Source organism: Balaenoptera physalus (assembly GCF_965194825.1).
Source record: "Balaenoptera physalus genome assembly, chromosome: 13".
Taxonomy (NCBI): domain Eukaryota; kingdom Metazoa; phylum Chordata; class Mammalia; order Artiodactyla; family Balaenopteridae; genus Balaenoptera; species Balaenoptera physalus.
Window position 1 is genome coordinate 41212237 of NC_138892.1, and position 19164 is coordinate 41231400.

The 19164-nt window shown below is 36.3% G+C and overlaps 1 protein-coding gene across 10 annotated transcripts in view; it reads right to left on the reverse strand.

Moving 5' to 3' along the window:
- NAV3 (neuron navigator 3) overlaps window positions 1-19164 on the reverse strand; it is an 867875-nt gene that overhangs the window by 131817 nt on the left and 716894 nt on the right. For all 10 annotated transcript variants that reach the window (XM_082418853.1, XM_082418852.1, XM_082418855.1 and 7 more), the window contains one exon: window positions 9052-9171. In XM_082418853.1, coding sequence (XP_082274979.1) covers window positions 9052-9171 — 120 coding nt within the window. The remainder of the gene's footprint in view (window positions 1-9051; window positions 9172-19164) is intronic.

Below are 19164 nucleotides of genomic sequence, written 5' to 3' on the forward strand. Positions count from 1 at the left end.
TTCCTTGAGCCTGTTAGAAATAGATATTTCAACAGACATTAGATTTCAAGATTAGGATAGATTTCCATGTATAAAAGAATAAAACACTGCCAAAATTGCGTTACTGATTAACAAACTAGCCAGCCTTTTAGAAGCTCTAACGCATGTGAAAATATTGTTCTGTCAATTGTGTTTTTACATTTATTGACAATCTGCAGTAGGAATAGAAAATGATCACATGCTGAAGGAAATTACCAACATTTACGAAGTTGAATAAGAAAGATCTACTCATATTTTACAGGTATGTTTAGCAAGAAAGGGACAACTGAAATAATTTTAAAAATCAGAGTATGTTATCCAGGCATGATAAAGCCCTTATCCATATTAATAATTTTATGAATAACAGTAAGAGTACAGGAACTGGATTCAAATCCAACCATTACCATTTATTAACAAAGTGTCTATAGGCAAGTTACTTGATCAAAGGACTGTCTCCCTCACTTATAAAACAGCAGTAATAAAGTCCACTTCACAGGGCTCCTGTGAAGATAAAATATAATAACGTACTTAACTAGTACGGTATGTTGGCTGCACTACTAGATCCTCAGTACAGATAGAAACTCTGGCTATTTTTACTGTAACAGCCATGACTCCTCCTTGTCCTCAACATCATCATCACCATCTTCATAAGATTCATTAGCAAATTGTTTTGGAAGGAGATAAGGTAAAACTACTCCATAAATAAGAGTACTGGGGACCATCTCCGCTATTGGGAGATGTATTCTGTACTGGTAAAGTTTAGCCATGGCCAAGTTTAATATCAGGAGCAGTCTTACAAAGGGTGGTAAAACTTACAGCCACCTGTATGTATGTTTTAAAAGATACTAAAAGGTATCCCAATCAAAAATATCTACAACTTGGGCTAGTTGTACTGACTAAGTATCCTTTGAATCTCAATGGCTTATAATAGGGATATTTTAAATAATCAAGGTGAGGCTAAAAAGCCCTTCTAAGCTAAGACCTTTGAGTACAGGGTCCCCCAGGATTGAGCACAGAACTTGGCAGAGAGCAGGGTCTCAATACACGTGCACACATTATGTACATGTGTACACAATGTGTTCACATGTGTACAGCGTGAATTAATTCTATGAGGGGTATTACTTAAAAGTATTGGAAGTTTGTAAGATTATTCACAATGAGGTCAGGCAATGCTGAGAATCAGGACACAGGAGAGAAGTTTAGCACCAGTGCATAAGCCTGCAAAGATGAGCAAGGTACCAAAGGAAAGTTGAGGGGGGCAAATAAAACTTTTTCTACTTCTCCAGTGTTTTGCATTGGTCTCTCCCTACTTAAAGAAAGGAGGGCCAAAATGGCAGGCCATTTAATTATAAAATGAAATAATTATATTTACTTTATCTATTTTAATCTCAGCCTATTAAGCTTTTTTGTGTTTGCTTTTAATTACTATGGAAAGCCAGTAAGCTAATGAAGGAAATACTTCAGATATGGGAATATACTGATTCTGTGATTATGCGGGAATAAATCCACACAGAATAGAAGGAATTATTAGAATGTACATAAACTAGTGACAAGCATCATGAATCCAGACTCTGGAGATATCTGCTTGGTGGCTTAGGAGAAATCTCAGTTGCCTTCGCTTCTCTTGTTTGGAGAAGTCGTGAAAATACCAAAGGTCTCCAACCCTTAGATATGACACCCCACCTGATTTTATGAGAATTTTCCATGAGCCTTTTTGTAGAGGCAGTGCACTTTTCTACACATTGATGAAAACTGTAGATTTAGGGTGAAGGGATCCAAAATATACCACTGCAAAGAGCTTTTCTTTCTTCCTAAACTCCCCTTGTCTGCCTGAAAGTGTCTCCCAAAAGAATTCAGCTGTCATAAATCTCCTCCCAGGGAGTTTCACACCAGACAGGATTGACTCCTATCACCAGAGACAAATGGCACCAAATAAGAAATTGCCTAAATAGACATTGTCACAAAATTATTGTATCTCCCATCTCTTCTTCTGTGGCCCCATTTATCTTTCCTAAAAGTCATTTGTTTTCCCAGAAGTGTCCTTCTCCCTGCCCCCTTTTCCCTATGAAGATGTCCCAATTCCTAACCATCTCCTTAAATCACATCTTTCTGTGATCTCCTGCATACATATGTGTATAAAAATTTGTCTCTTGTTCTTCTGTCAGAGTAATTCGCAGGCCACCAACCACTAAACCTAAGAGAAAAGATTTCCTCTTCCAGTAGGGGATTCATTATGACTAGATGCTTGGAACTATATATAGTAAGTTATAATGACTGACAATCTAGAGACATGTAATATCATGATAATCCTTAATGCCTTTTGTAAACTCGTTCATCAGCTGTGATTTTAGTTTCTCGATTATAGTATCATAAATGAAATCAATTTGTCATTTAATACAAAACAAAAATAATTTCTAGGATATATTATGCTTTTATATTTTCAAAAAGTCATGACTAAACATGCAAAAAATCAGTAAAAATATGAATAGTGAAATTGATTCATTTATAATTGAAATGAGCAATCACTATATTTAAGAATATACTTTAGATAACAATGTAATGTCTATTACAGAATCCAGAATACACCTGGTGAAATCTATTATTACAATTTGGGGAATTTGTCAGTTTTCAATAACGACTGGTACCTGGAGCTTTGTCTTCCTCTCTTTTGAGACTCATTCTGTCATCATGAGTTAATGGCCACCTGGATAAATCATCTGCATAACCGAACTTTGACTTCTATGACCATTCTACTCTAGTAACTCAGGCGATGACTTACAGCTTGCTTAAATCATCCAGGAAACTTTACCTCTCAAATGTTAAACTTCGTATTACTTTACTTTATTTTTTGGCATAAACTCTCTTCACCTAACTTAACCTCTCCATGGAATTTGACATTGGTGCCTATTCCCTCTTCTCTCCATTTTAAAAGTACCAGTTAACCCTATTTGTCCTCCCCTTTGTGTTGGAGCTGATTTCTCTGCCTTCGTCAATGGCTGCTCTTCCCTTATTCCCTTTTTAAATGTCAGGGGTTCATTCTCAAGGCTTGTTTTCTCTCTTTACATCACCGATCCAAATGAGCTTTTAGCCTGCTCAGTGTTGATCCTCAGAGTGTTTTAAAGAAAATCAACTATAGTTGCTGCCGTAACAGGCCTCACAGCCTCCAGAGTGATGCTATGGCTGGGATACAGACCTTAATTTGGTCCTATCTTGTACTAAAAACTTAGAAACGTGCTCAGATAGTTTTGCCACAATTCCTTGCACCTGCCGGGCAGGCTTCTCACGAGTGGCAGCATTCTCATTCTGTACAGCAGGTATCACCACCAGCGTATCTCTTTGGGAAAATTTAATGGACCTAGGAAGTTTACATGACCAGATGTGAGAACGTTCATGGTTTCTTGCTTTATATAAGCTTCTCTGTGATTTCCTAGATTATCTGACATTGAAAAAAATGTGTATCTTTAACTATCTACTGATCTCACAGATGTGCTAAGACAGTTACCAATACTTAAAAATTGGGAGAGTTCTCAAAAAAGTCTAGACTCTTGGCTGCACTTTATGGTGACCAAAGGGGAAATGTGGGGTGGGGGGATAAATTTGGAGTTTGGGATTAACATATACACACTACTATATATAAAATAGGTCAACAACAAGGACCTACTCTATAGCACAGGGAACTCTACTCAATATTCTGTAATAATCTATATGGGAAAAGAATCTGAAAAAGAATGGGTATATGTATAACTGAATCACTTAGCTGTACACCTGAAACTAACAAAACATTGTAAATCAACTATACCCCAATATAAAATAAAAATTAAATTTAAAAAATCAAATGGTTTGCAATCCTCAGCCCTCCTTTCTACATTTGTGCATTTCCACAGGCAGTGACCTCTACAGTTGAGGGTAGATGCCCACTTGGACTGGTCACGTTTACCATGTCTCTTCTGCTTCACTCATTTCATGTGACGTTCCTGATCCCCGAAGGGTTTGGGCTTATGATATGCATAGTACATATATTCACTACTTTAATCCAGCACTTACAGAGAGACTGAACCTATATCTCCACGGATAAAACCACCTGGAAGTTACACAGTTTTATGGACTGAATTATGCCCGTCCCTTCATCCCCCGTCACCACCAAATTCATATGGTGCAGTCCTAATCTCCAATGTGTCTATATTGGAGATTGTGCCTTTATGGAGGTAATTAAGGTTAAATAAGGTCATAATGGTGGGAGGAGGCTAGTCCAATACAACCGGGGTCTTTATCAGAAGAGAAACAGGCACTAAAGATCTCTGTCTTTCACTGCAAGAGAGCACAGATAAAAGGCCATGTGAGGACACAGTGAGAAGGTCTGCAAGCCAGAAAAATGTCCTCATAAGAAAATGAATTTTCCGGCACTGTAATCATGGACTTGTAGCCTCCAGAACTGTGAGAATACAAATGTCTGTTGTTTAAGCCACCCAGTCTGTGGTACTTTGTTATGGCAGTCCGAGCAGGGTACTACACACGGACCAAACCCAAGTTCCTCTCGAAATGATGCCCCGCTTTTGTTCTTCAGTTCAGTGCTGACCTTCCTGGACTTGTACAGTCACTTCCTAAGCAGTCTACCTAGGTTTGTATCATTCTCTTCAATATTTGCTGTGCGAGAGTTCTTTTTAAAATATAATGATTATAACGTGTTCTCACTTTAAAAAAAAAACTAATTAAAATAAGTAAAATAGCTTCTTATCACCTACAGATCCAAACACTCTAGAACAGCCATCTGGATCCACTGTCTCTTGTCCACTCCTACCCACGTCCCCAGGACACTAGCAAAATCACATTACTAATGGCTCTGACAGAGACTCTCTCCTTGACAGAACTTCAGTCAGAGTCCTCTGAGGTCACTTCTCAACTCAGCCTTGACCTTGGCCCCTTGCTGGACCTGCACAGCCCAGTTTTATTACAAATCCTGCTAGGACCGTTCAGAAAGAATTCTCCACCCTTGACAACTGATCACCTTAGATATCTGGTCAACCTTCTCATCCTCCACCCTCAGTACCTAATCAGCCTGGCCTACACTTTATCAAGAATCCTGCTGACTGGGTTTAGCAAGACTCCCTCTACCCTCGTATCTCCTTTCAGTAAACTTCCTTCCCTAACCCCCTTCATTCTGCTTGTTGGCTATAAACCCCCACTTGTTCTTGCTGCACTCAGAACCAAGCCCAGCTCTGTACTGAGGTCATTTTCCCCCTACTGCAATAATAGTTCCTAACAAAATCTGTTTTTCACTGCTTTAACTCCCGTCGGCCTCTGGATTTCTTTAACAACTCCTTAAACCAAACTCTACTATGCCTCCATGTTCTCACTCCCCTATTCCTTCTGATTCCTCCCAGGCTGTATGTCAAAAAGTCTTAAGCTTTATTTATGGCCCCATTTAAACCCTACTGCTTTTGGAAGTGTTTTCTTATACTCCCAAGTCGAAATAATTATTTTCCTTTGGTGCTTCTAAGGCACTTTGTATACAAATCTATTATGACTTGGTCCATTTTATTATCACTTTATTTTTTGTTTCCATTATTCTCTCTGACCATTAAACTCAGGGCCTTTTACCTTTATTATTTTGTTTTACTTTTACCCAACGTGCTATTATGATGTCAGGCACTTATTATGATGTCATCACTTATTATGATGTCAGGCACTTAGTAATTATGTATTTATTAATTAAATATTGTTAATGCTAGTACAGAAGCCAGTGTAAGGACAGTAATAGGAATTAATGAAAGTAAAAACAACAATCATTTCCTACCCTCTCCTCAAAATTACCTTTTAAAAATAGCTCAACGAAACTGTATAAGTGTATGTGAATTAGGACTGACCTGATTATAACCAGAGCCAAATGGATAAAGTCCACACATTCTGTCTGTTATGAATTTATTCCAGTTGGCTGCTGGAAGCCCTCCTCTTTTCTTTGGGGCCATTTCAATCTGCTGAGAAGAGGAATTCAGCTATTCTCTATTGCCCATCATATTTTCTCCAGAAGTTGATCAAAGGGGAGCATATAACCTTCACTACAGCAACACGAACAATTCAAATCCATTGCCATACTAGCCAGCTGGGTACTTTGCCATTATATAAGTGCATTTTTCCCTGATATACCTTTTAGAAAGAATATCTAAGAAATATGAAAACACTGCTGATTTTTTTTGCATTTAAGCTTTCTTATCAGTGAACTATTGTAAGCCCTATTATTTACCGATTTGCTAAAATGAACCAATCACTAATACGTTTTATATTATTATTTTTTTTTTTAAAAAACCTTGACTGAGGTAGCTGGGAAACTAGAAGTACAGGAGTAAAAGACCTAATTCCTCACTCTTTTATATCCACTAAATGAGAGCATTAGGCTAAATGAGCATTTCTTAAAATATTATAGGAACAAATTATCATTATAGAGAAAAAGGTGGGGGAATCGATGAAAACAACTTAAGGAGCAATGAATTAAATAAAGTTAAGCAGGTTTTATTTTAAACTGCAGGACTTCTCAGTACCTTCAGCCATTCTTGTCAATCCTATTTGGAATGGATATCAGAATTAAGAAAATTTTATGAAACGTTATCCTTTATAGATTAACAGGACTTTCACAACTTTAATATCTAAGATTATGCATTTTAAAACAATAACATCTTGAATCACTTTCTGAATATACAATTTTAAAAGAGCTTGAGATTTAGCTATAATAAAAGAGAAAATCCTAAAACTCCTAGAGTAGGATTTTCACTATAACCCTATTGCTGTTTAATATATAAAAGTGATCAAAGCGTTTTTGTATTCCTCAAATTACATAATTCTTTCAAAAACCTTCTACATAATTCTCAAAATTTGAATCTGAGACAATTTATTTCAGGTGCAACACATCATTATTTGATCTAATTTAAAGATTAATGCCATTGTTATTTTGATAGTCTCTTTCACTTGACGAAGCACAGCTAATGAAGTAAAAATTTCCAAATATTATTTTTTATGTTTACATGTTTATGTTAAATGTTTACATTTTCATAGGCCTGGCATCTATTTGTTCATTTTAAGATAGTGTTTCATGGGTTTTGGTGTATATGTGAATCACCTGGTTAAAGCTCCGAATGCTGGACCCCAGGTTCAGCGAGTCTTAGATGGAGCTGATAATTTGCATCTCTAACAAGTTCCCAAGTGATGCTGATGCTGCTGATTCACGCACCACACTTTAAGAACTGTGGCTTTTGCTGGTCGCAATTTATTAGTTGAATACCTGGGTTTTTCCGTTGGTCTGAGGTTCCTCAGCCAGGCTCCAGTCTGGAGGCTGGAGAGCTGGTTATCCCAAAGCCTACAAAATAAGTCACCTTTGTATTGATTCCTAGCTTTTGCTATCATAAATCTCATTTCCCAAAGACCAACAGATTTTTTCCTCTCCTTTAATGTTTTCCACTGTCAGCTAACAATGAGTTGGTCATTAGTTTCAAAATGTGGCCCACACTTTGGATTTCTTTCCCTCTAATCACTCCTTCCTATTTTCCCACATAACTCATTCCCTCTCTTACATAATATCCTTGCAGTATCTTGTCTCTTTTCCCAGTCTTATTTGTCTCTTTAGCCAACTGGACGCTATCGCTAGCCTATATGAATATATAGCCTATATTCATTCCTTTGTTCATTCACTCCACAAGCATTTGTTAAAAGCTCAGTGTATCGTAAATATGATGAAAATTTTGCATTCCTGAGCTTACACTGTAATGGGGGTGATACAAAATAAACATGTAAACAAATAATTAGGAGTGATGTGTACATTGAAGAAAACAATATAAGATAATGGGAAAGAAAGTGACGGGAAATGAAATGTACCTTAGCTACTCTGGAAACACTTCGCTAAGAAGGTAACATTAAGCTGAAACAGAAATATGATGGAGGCAATAACGTAAGGAATGTAGAAAAGGGCATTCTAGGCAGAGGAAGCATCAATGTGAAAGCAGAAGTCCATCGTGTTTGAAGTTAGTGAGAGTCAGTGAGGGAAAACAGTTGAAGAATAGTTCAGGTGGGGGGTGGAGTGAGGAAAATTTTTCATAAGCCTTTTGTAACCACATGCTTCACACAGACACCTTGTGTACAGCCTAGGAGACTAGCGTATATACAGGATGAGAGCTGGCCAACAGCAGTTAAAACATCAACAGCATTTGAGTAAGGAGGAATTGATGATGAATATCAGAATTCACTGTCTAGCCTTTGGAGTTGGCTATATTAAAATGCACTATTAATTGTACACAGTTCTTATTTCAGAATGTGGATACATTAGGTCTTGCCCTTTTGTCCCCTTCATAAATGCTGAATTAAAGAACTACTCTAGGTATTGATATACAGTAGCTCTGGAAATAGGCAATCCCTTCCTGCTTAAGAAATTAAAAATTCTGAGTGAAGAGGGGGCAAAATCAGGTCAGAAATATGTCTTACAGCATTATTTCACAAAGACAATATTGTCAAACAGCAGTGATTCTGATAAAATTGGCAAAACAATTCCCAGCAAAATAATAACAAGTATATGAAACACACAAACCTGTAAGCAATTTGAAATATGAAAGAGATTAGCTTAAAGCAAGAGTTGTATGCTTTCAAGAAACCCCTCAAGAAAAGCATCAAGCTTATTTTACCTGATAATTAGAATTATGTTTTAATCTTTATGTCATTAGCCCCCAGGTAGATCTGAGAGCATCTGAATTGAAAGGAATTTATCAGCCAGGGTTCTTTTCAAGTAAGGAACAGAAGCCTATGTTTATAATTTTGCTTTTGCAGATATTAAAATTTGCCACCATGTAACCTGAAATTTGTTAAATGTTCTCAGCAGCAATGCAATTTCTTTTAGTGTACAGAGCTAAAAAGCACCTTAGTTTTCAAAATGTTCCAAAATAATTATTATATCAAAATAAAAAGTCCTTTGGTTTAATCCTGTAAAACTCCTAGGATCTCATTTATAGAATTGCTTTATGCATTCCTCACCATCAAATATGCCGATGACATTACCTGTCTGCATCCACTGTCACATCATGAACCCCCCTCTGGATGACATCCCTGGAAGTCGCTGTGTCTGGTATTCGGTTCAAACTCCTAGTATACAGGTTGAGCCCTCCATCTGTCATGTACCTGAAAATAAATGCCTAATTAATCAACAGAAAATTAATTGACCTCAGCTGTATAATTTAACTTAATAAACAAATGGTGTGCAAAATTTTTAATAATTATGCAAATATGCTCTATTATAGTTTTTTCTATATGAATAGTCTACTCACCAGGAAGTATTAGAAAATCTTTTCAAGTTTATTAGGAAATTAATCTTCCTTACTGCAACAAGTAACTAGCCTATTATAAGACCTTCCTTTTTCTCCCCTTTGTTATCAATATTTTGAACAGACTTAGAGATAATGTAACTCTTAGCAAAATAAGAGCATGATTATTTCATTTTGTAAACACTATCTTTGAAGCATTGAAGGTCACAGGAGTAATCTTAAAATTAGATTAATTTATTTGATAAATAAAATATATACAGCAATTGACCACTATCATAAAATAATTACTAAGATGTATTAAATGTTTAAGATGTTGTCAGGAACCATTCTATATAGTTTACATGTAATAACATTATTATCCCCAAATTAGTGATAAAGAAAATAAGTAAGCACGAAATGGTTAAGGACTTACACAAGGTCACTCAACCAGTCCCAGCAGAATTGAGAATAAATCTAGAAAGTCAGCTTCAGAAACCATGATCTTAACCACCATGGACTGCTGTCTGAACTGAAGGACCACACTGCCTGCCTGTTTCCTGTCTCTGAGAACTACTTCCTTGCTATCACAGGACCACCATCTTCACACAGGGCTGGGAAACTCCCATAGTCATGTTACTATTAGATAATCCTTCCTTGGCAATGGGGGATTAGAACAGGTGTTAATCTCCTACCCCATGTGGGGATAATCAAATGTTTCTTTCTTGAGAAATGGGATTAACAGATAGCTCATCAGTCTTTCTATGTGGAAAGAGTTTATAATAATGAAAACGCAGGAGCTTTGGGTATTTATCTTCACCAGATGCAAAGAGGCACAGAGAAAGCTGATCAGCAAAGTAGAAAGAATGACACAGGTGCACAAAAAGCACACTTGGCCATGTGGTTTCAGCTTCACAACTTCTCCTGGGGTTCTAGGAGATATCCTTGCTTCCTTATAATAAGATCCCCAATTTGCTTAAACAAATTCGAGTTGATTTCACTATTTGGAACAAAAAATTTAATCATGACCATATTAAAGATCGACCAAATAGTTAAAACTACGATTATGAAGTTGGCTAATTGCTTACATGATTAGTAAATTCTGTCCTTATTAGTTGAAGGACCTTAAACAAATTTCTTAAACTGTGCCTCAATTTCTGCCTCAAAATGGGAAGAATAAAATTTACTGAAGATAGATATTATGGTGATTAAAGGAGAAATACATAAAGCTTTTAATATGAGAACCCTATAAATAATAGCGACTTGTTATTCACAAAGTCTCTCCCAACATATGTTTAAAAGGAAATATATGAATTTTATACACAAAACAAAAAGTTATGCTGTATTATCCTCGTAAGGTACTCTACGTGGTTAATTTTCCTGAAAACCAAAGAATTTAATCCCACCAAAATTAAAACAATAAAAAGAGTACTTTGGTTCCAAAATGTGCTGAAGACTGACATACTCTTTTAAACAGGGAATACTAGATATGACAACTTTTCTTGATAACTAATTCATAATTATGAGCATCAATTTCCTGTATGACATACAGTGATACTAAATGAGACAAAGATTAAAGGATATTTGTCCTTCGTACTTTTTAATTTGTCAGCTGCCATATTGATGCTGTCAGAGTTTTATTGTTTACTCTTACTTCCAATTTCTTATCTTATTGATATTTTCCACATAGTTCTCAACCAATTCTAAATAGTTTTATTGCTTCTTTTCTTAAGGTGGAGTATATGAAATTCCTGATAAAGTAAAAGTGTTTAGTGAAAAATATTTTTCTCATACACTCTCATTTTGAAATCTCTTTTTTTTAATTTTTCTATTTTATTTATTTTATTTTTGGCTGTGTTGGGTCTTCATTGTTGTGCACGGGCTTTCTCTAGTTGCTGTGAGCGGGGGCTGCTATTTGTTGCGGTGTGCAGGCTTCTCATTGCGGTGGCTTCTCCTGTTGCGGAGCATGGGCTCTAGGCACGCGGGCTTCAGTAGTTGTGGTTCGTGGGCTCTAGAGCGCAGGCTCAGTAGTTGTGGCGCACGGGCTTAGTTGCTCCGCGGCATGTGGGATCTTTCTGGACCAGGGCTCGAACCCGTGTCCCCTGCATTGGCAGGCGGATTCTTAACCACTGTGCCACTAGGGAAGCCCTGAAGCTGTGTTTTAAAAGTTTGGGGATGATAGAAATTTTCTCTCCAGATAAGTGAGATACTCCTTTTTTAAAAAACTATCAACATGCTTAATCCTAAACTTAACCTCAGGAGGAAGTTAAAACAATGTATACATGTAAAGTTTTACATCTGATTGGTCTGTCTTATTCATTGGTGTATCTCTAAAAGTGTTTAGTAAAGTGTTTTGTATATAGTTTGGTATCAACAAATATATTAAACATTTGTTCAGCTGAATTTAAAAGGCCTCCGTACTGCAGGAAGAAACCATGACAGCAGATCGCAGCACTTTATCCATAATGGCGATGCATGTAAACAAGAAATAAGATGGAAGATGACTTCTATTAGAAACATAACCTTTCAATTATTCAATGCTTACAGAAGGGTAAGTTCTATAGACAAAGTTTAAATGCTTTGAAAACTAATTTTCCAAAGAAAAAAAAACTTTAAAATTTCAATGAATTAAGAAAAAAAATCAACTTTTTTCAGGAAGCGTTTCAAAGGATACTCATTTTCCTTTGACCCTGGGATTTTCCAGGTAATATCAAATAGGTTTACAACAGGTATTAATTGAACCAAAAATAGTCATATTTCCTCTGTTTACAGACACTGTCGCATTGGAATGTTGGTAGGGCATTCTCATAACAGAACCGTGAGTTTGTTATTTGAAAAATTATATATGGGCATCACACGAGTAAAGCAAATTTCTCACTTAAATTTTTTTCTTGAACATTCTTCCTTCTTTTCAGTTTTTCTGAAGGATTTAAAAATCTAAAAGAATGTGCGTTTCATAGTTCCTCTAGAAAAATTTGCTACAATCCAGGAAATATAAATGTTAGGGATCAGTTTGAAAGAATAATGTAAAATTTTAAAAAAAGATTTCCTAATAATGTTATATCTAAACTTCTAAACCATAAGCTAAGATGAGTTTAAGAGGTAACAGTCACAGGATGATTGGTACAAACAAAAAGTTGCAAAGGAAATTTGTGAAGGTTACTGACAGAAAGTAAAATCTCTCAAACTATGAAAGTCTTAGGATAATTTTAGCCATGTTCAAATTCTATATGCTATAAGATGATTCCCATAAAAAATGCAATAGTCTCCCAAAGCATTTCTAACTCTTCCTCCCTTCCACTGCCATCTCTCGTCTTCCTTCTGTTGTACAAAAACTTTGCATACTTTGGCACATTTTCTTTAGGTGTGTGTTTTCCATATTAATATTTCCAGGCCATAATGTTCCACCCTGCACTAGAATGAGATATTAAACTGCTTCCTGTACACAGATACATGGATTTCCCATAACCACCTCAAATATAGCATAAACAGACCATATATTGCCTTTACCACTAAAGCTCACGCTCCTTTTGTATATGCTAATATAGTCATAGGGAAACATGCCATCCACCTAGTTAACAATCTAGATAAATGACTTTCTTCTTGTCACTCACCACCCTCAACTACTACAGGATGCAGTCTGTTCAGACCTGTGAATCAACATCACTAGGTTCTAATTATGTCTGGAATTCACTGAAACAGGAAGAAACTATAAAAATCTTCTTTCTGTATGCTATTCAATCCCATTTTCTCAATCAACATAAATACATACAACTCTACCTCCACAGCAACTCCATGCTTTTTTAAAAAAAAAGCTTCATATTTAAATACATCATATTTTTGCAACAGTATAAAATGTAACAGTACACATTAAATAATAATTAAAAAATAATATCAGTTTTCATGTACCCATAACCTGGCTTCAGAAACAGAACATTTCCAGTTTCTTCAGTGACCGTATAGGCTTTTTCCAGTCCTACATTTCTAAACCTCCTTTCTAGAGATATCTATTGCCCTAGATTTTGTGTTAAGCATTCCTTTACTTTTCTTTATGGTTTAACCACATGGGCATATATTCCTAAAAATACACTGTTTAGCATCTCATGCATGTGAACTTCATATAAATTGAATCACATTGTATATATTCTTTTGTGACTTATTTCCTTCACTCAAAATTATATTTTTGCAAATCATCTATCTTGATGTGTATTACTGTATTTTTAATGTTAGTGTTATACAGCTTTGTTTTACAAGCACACTAGTTTATTTATCCGTTTGACTATTACAGACATTTGAGCTATTTTTAGATTTTTTGCTGTTACAAACAACTCTGCTGTGAACAACTGTATATGCACATTTCTTTACGCTCACAGGCAAGAGCTTGTCAAAGGTCTATATCTAGGAAAGGAATCATTGGGTCAAAAGGGATACACACACATATTCAAACCCTACTAGTCAATGCCAAAGAGTTTTCAAAATATTTTCAGAATAAACTCCTACTTGTCTATGAATAAGAATTCTCATGTTGGCTTTAATTCACAAGTTCCAGATTACCAAGCAGGTTGATCATATTTTTACTTTGTTATAGGCCATTTATGTTTTGTCTGTGAAATGTCTGTTTATGACTTTTGCTCATTTTTCTATTGGATTCTATGTTTGGTTTTGTTTTTTTCTTTCCCCATTTATAGTAACCCTTTATTAGTTGTATGTCTTGTATATATTTGTGGCTTATGTGGGGTTTTATCCTGACATTTTTCTCTTACTTATTTTTATGTGAAATTAATTCTTCAGAATAAGAAGAAACTTGATCTAGATACCTTTCTAACTTCTCACAGTAAATGCTTCTGTTATTTTTGTGTAGTGTTTTAGAATGTGATAATTAGCTTTTTTGAGATTTTTGGACTCTGTTCCCATCTCCCACTTTTATCTGGACCTTCTCTATCTTCACTTCTATTGCTACATCCTGTTCAATTTGCTTCTACTCCCGGAAGTTTTCCCTCAGTGTGGGGTCCTGTCCTGGAAGGGAGCTGTGGGTGGAGAGTTTAATGAATTCAATCTTCAACAAGATTGCTCCATTCCCTTCAGATATGACCTTCAGCCCTTACTGTCCCTGACTGGTCAAGTGGTCAAAACCTTCCCAGCTTCAGTTGCTATCTTCAGATAGGCCCTGTGTGTTTTCCAGTCAGTTTCTCTTGGCTATTTTGTGGTTCTTCTGTTCTCAGTGTTATCAGACGCCCCACTATTACCTTCTGTTTCTTCGTACATAGATGCTGATATCATTCTGCTCCTTTGGGTCCTGACTGTTTGTCCTTCATTGCTTATACTTGGGGTTTGAGGTGATACCTTGTCATCTTCTTTTTTCAACAACGATCATGGTTTTTTCCCATGGTTTTGCGATCTAGTTGCTTTGTCTATTTTTGTGGGTATTTGGAAAGATTCACCTATGCCCCTACCATATCTTCCTAGAATTCCGTTTTTACATTCAATATCTTATATCAGAAACTGTATATAACAATTAGCTATTTGTTATGACATGAAAACACAGGGCATCTAAAATGTGTGTGTGTGTTTTTAACCTCCAAGGAACTCTAGTTCAGCATCTAGAACACAGATCATGAACACAGATAATATTAAGGATTGTCCCCTTGATCAAAGGTGCCAGCTAAGAAAACTATACTAATAATGAATGATTGCTGTGAAGCTCTCTTATGTTTGTTTGGAAAAAATCAACTCCTAGGAGAGAAATGTGGACAAGTAGACATGTAGACAACTTCACAGGGTCAGTATGTCAAGATGGTTAAGAGTGGAGACAGGAGCCAGACTGCTTTTAAGTTCAAGTCCAGCACTGCATGCATCAAGAAAGTTTGAATTCTCAGAATACCAATGAACTAACTTTCTGAGTTCTACCTAAAGTTACTTAACCTATCTATGCCTCAGTTGTTTCATCTGTAAAATGGACATAGTAACGATATGCTTATCTCTTACAGTTATGGTGAGATATAAATGAGTTAGTATATGTAAAATGCATAGAGCATTACCTAGCACATAATAAGTGCTATATAAGCATTGACTAACGTTACTGGCTATTTTTTCCATTAGACTTTCTACATTCACTAAAAATAACTCTCATATCTTGAATATGAAATGAATAGAAGCATTGTGATTAGGAATATGTGGTTTCCCACGTACATCCTTTTAACCCAACTCAAGTAACCCTGCCCTTCCCAATGTCTTGCATGCTTCAGTCATCACAAAGTTTCCTAAAGGAGAATTGTGGGAGGATCAGGGGATTAAAGCAGCATTAAAGTATCCACCTCCCTTTTAAAAAATGTCATTCTCCAGAATTAAATTACTTTGCATTTGGGCCATTTAAAGCAGGATTTTAGGTTATATTCTTGGCCCAACTATTTATCACTGTGACACCTGCAGATAACTTCAATTTCCACCCAATTAAAATATGTAACTTTTCCCCCAGTTTTCCAGGGTGTTCCGTTTTTTGCTTTACACATGGAGAATTTTTCAAAGAGATTCATTATAAGTAAGAGGCCTTCCTCTGACTAATTCCTAATTACTGGCAGATTCACATCCCCGAGTGTTTAAAGTAATTTTTAGAAGAGAAGAAAGAGATAAGCCTTTCCATGCTTCAAGAAATCTCGAATTCTCAGAATGCCGATTAACTAATTTTCTGAGTTCTACCTGAAGTACATGAAAAAAATGAAACTCCTTTCCCATTTACTTCATGACATTCCTTCTTGAATGAGAAAAAAATCCAAGATTAAACATCTTCAGTCACTGCTTTGTCTTTTGAGCCTTTTTTGTCCCTTTAGTCACTAAAACATACTTTAAAAAATTGGGAACAGACAGTTAACTTTGTGATTCAATTTTTTTCATGAATTGTAGCACAGACTTTTCTATGCCCTTTTTTCTTAAAGAAAACATCAAATTAAAGTTCCCCTGGGATATCTTCCTATCTTTTAACTTTAGGCTGACAAATCGGGCTGCATCCTACTGATGTTGACAATGGTACACTACACAGGCTGGTGAGCAATGAGGAAGTACAGCACATCCTGGGTGTCCTCCCCATAACCCCCCAGTCACCCTTGAGCTGAGACCAGTGACACTGCCTGCTGACCACGTCTAGTCACGCTCCATCCAGGGGACAGAACTCTGAGTCATTCTTTAAATTTCAGTGTCCTGTACTCTACCATGGGAAAGAGAACATGTATAAGGCCAAGCAGGTAAACATCATCAGAGGAAGTTTTCAAATAGGATTTGTGTTATTTTTACTTAGTTTTTTTTTCTTCTTCTTCTTCTACTTTAGACACTGAGTATGAATGACTCAACACAAAGCGTGCAGACCACTAATGCGTTCTTACGTGGACTCATTTGTGGGACTATTCAAGACCTCCTCTGAAAGGCCAACAGGGAACAAAACTGGAGAACAGACGTGAGAATCAGGTTTCCAGTGAGGCAGGAAACAAGTAGGAAGGACAAAGAATATAACAGTATCTTAAAAATTTCTCATTAGTTCTGCAGAGACTAGCCAGCTCTCATCAAACCAATTTCCTCTTCCTCCTGGGCACAAAGATGAACGTTGGTTCCTGGCCTTGCTGTCAGTGAGATGGGGCTGCAGCAGTTCTGGATAAGGAAATGTGGGTAGAAGTCATAACCCCCACTTCCAGACCTGGTACATATGAACTATTCTTACACCATCGTTCTTCCTCTCTTTTGTCATCTGTCTGTTGAAATCAACACCCAGGGTGACGTCGGCAGTCTGGTTGGACAATAGCAGAGTTACCTACCATCCATCTTAGTCCCCAGCTGATGATCAGAAACACCAGGAGGGGTTTTATGCGAAGGAGGAATTAACTTCTTCATGTTAAGTTACTGAGATTTTGAGATTTCTCTGTTACAGAAGTTAGTTGCCTAATATCGCTAGAGTCCTGGAAAATACAAAATGCTCCTGACTACAGGTATACTGGTAAAATACACTACTATAAGCAGAACTCAGTTTTTTAAAAAATGACTTTCAAAAACCCCTTATCTAAGAATGTATATACATACACACGTACATACATATGTACACATGTTACTATTCATTTATTGAATAAATGAGCAACTATAAAAATATAAAAACACTAACGTGTGAGTATACGTGGGCCGGTACTGTGTCTATATTGTTCACCACTGAACACACAGTGCCTAGAATGTTGCTTGGCACATAGGAAGAATGCAACAAATATTTTTGAACACATACATACATAATTCAGCTCACGATCTCTCTTCTCTATTCTTTTCCCAGGATTCTTCACACCTCTCACAATTTCTACTATCTCCTATATAAGATCATATCCTATGATTATTAGGTTGTTAATCATTAGATTAATAATTATTACTGATAAAAAATGTAATTGTGATGATGATGATAATTTACTGAACACATATTGTGACAGGCTTTGTGCTAAGTACAATTTTGTGGGTTATTTTCTTCATTCCTAACAATTTCATGAAGATTTTGCAATTTTATCCTTATTACAGAAAGGAATTTGGATACATTAAGCTCCCAAGGAGTTGGCAGATAGCAAATGGTAGAAAGAGACTTAATTTAGACACTCCAACTCCAGTGGCAACTCAACTGCTTCCTACCCTAATTAACAATAACCTGTCTCCCTAGTTCTAGACCTTTAGAAATTCAGAGAAGGTGGCCACCAGGAATGAACTGGTGGGTATCAGGATATCAAAGCAGAGCTGTTAAGTCTGATCAAAAGCTCTTTTGTACTTTTTAAGGTCTTGTTCCCATTCAAACAAGCTTTTCATGACTGAAGTTAGGAAAGGTTACTTGTACAGAAGAACGATTTCTGAGACCAGTCCTCTCAGATGCATAAGGACAAAGAAGAGGTAAAAACCTGGACTCACATGGAAAATATAGATAAAGTTAATTGGGAAGCTTTTCCTTTTATTATAGAGCCTAGGTTTTGAAGTCAGATGTATCTGAGTCCTAATGCAAGTCTAGTCTTTGCTTAGCTTTAATACAGTTGGGGCCAAGTGGGATCAGTTTCCTTATCTGTAAAACAGGTATAAAAATACTTACCTCATAAGGGTTGGTGGTGGGGAGGGGGTTAAATGAATTAATGTCCTTAAAGCACTTAAAAAAGAGTGAAGTAGGTAATAAATTTTCGAAGTGTCAACTACAGTTATTAATAGAAGTAGTTTTAATAGAATATCCTATCTCCTCCACTGGGGCTCATCCTCAGATTGAACTAAATATTCCAAATTGCCAAAATGCTTTTGAGAGTTTTATAATCACAACTCTTTTTTGGAATGTAATAGAAAACAGAAGGAAAACAGGGGTTAACATAAAAGAATCTGATGCCATCAAAAGAGAATAAATAGATTGAAATTTTCAAATCTAAAATGATTTTCTCTCAAGTTAGATCGGAGGTGTATAATTGAAGAATGCTAGAAAATCTGTGTTCCTCAAAGCAGTTACAGGCAGCTTTGACAAGCCAAAAAAAAAAATCAAGCAGCTCAGCAAAACTCCTCCTGTCTCCTTCCCACGTCCTTCACTACAAAATCTGTTATTTAAGAAGCATGTGAAAATCACTCTGAAAAACACAGGGCACATGTGTTTCTCTGAACTAACCATAGAAAAAGTTAATGGGTTATAATGAAAAGACTTTATAGAAATTTTGGACATTTTACTGTTCATGAATAATTAGAAGAGAAGGCTGAAATACCCCCAAATAACCTTAGATTTCTCACATTTTCTAATGACTTTATTGACTAACCTATACCCCCTTCCTACAGCTACTGCATTGTAGTAGACCACCTCTCTTTACACAATTCTGTTAGAGACCGGGGCCCAGGGCCACTT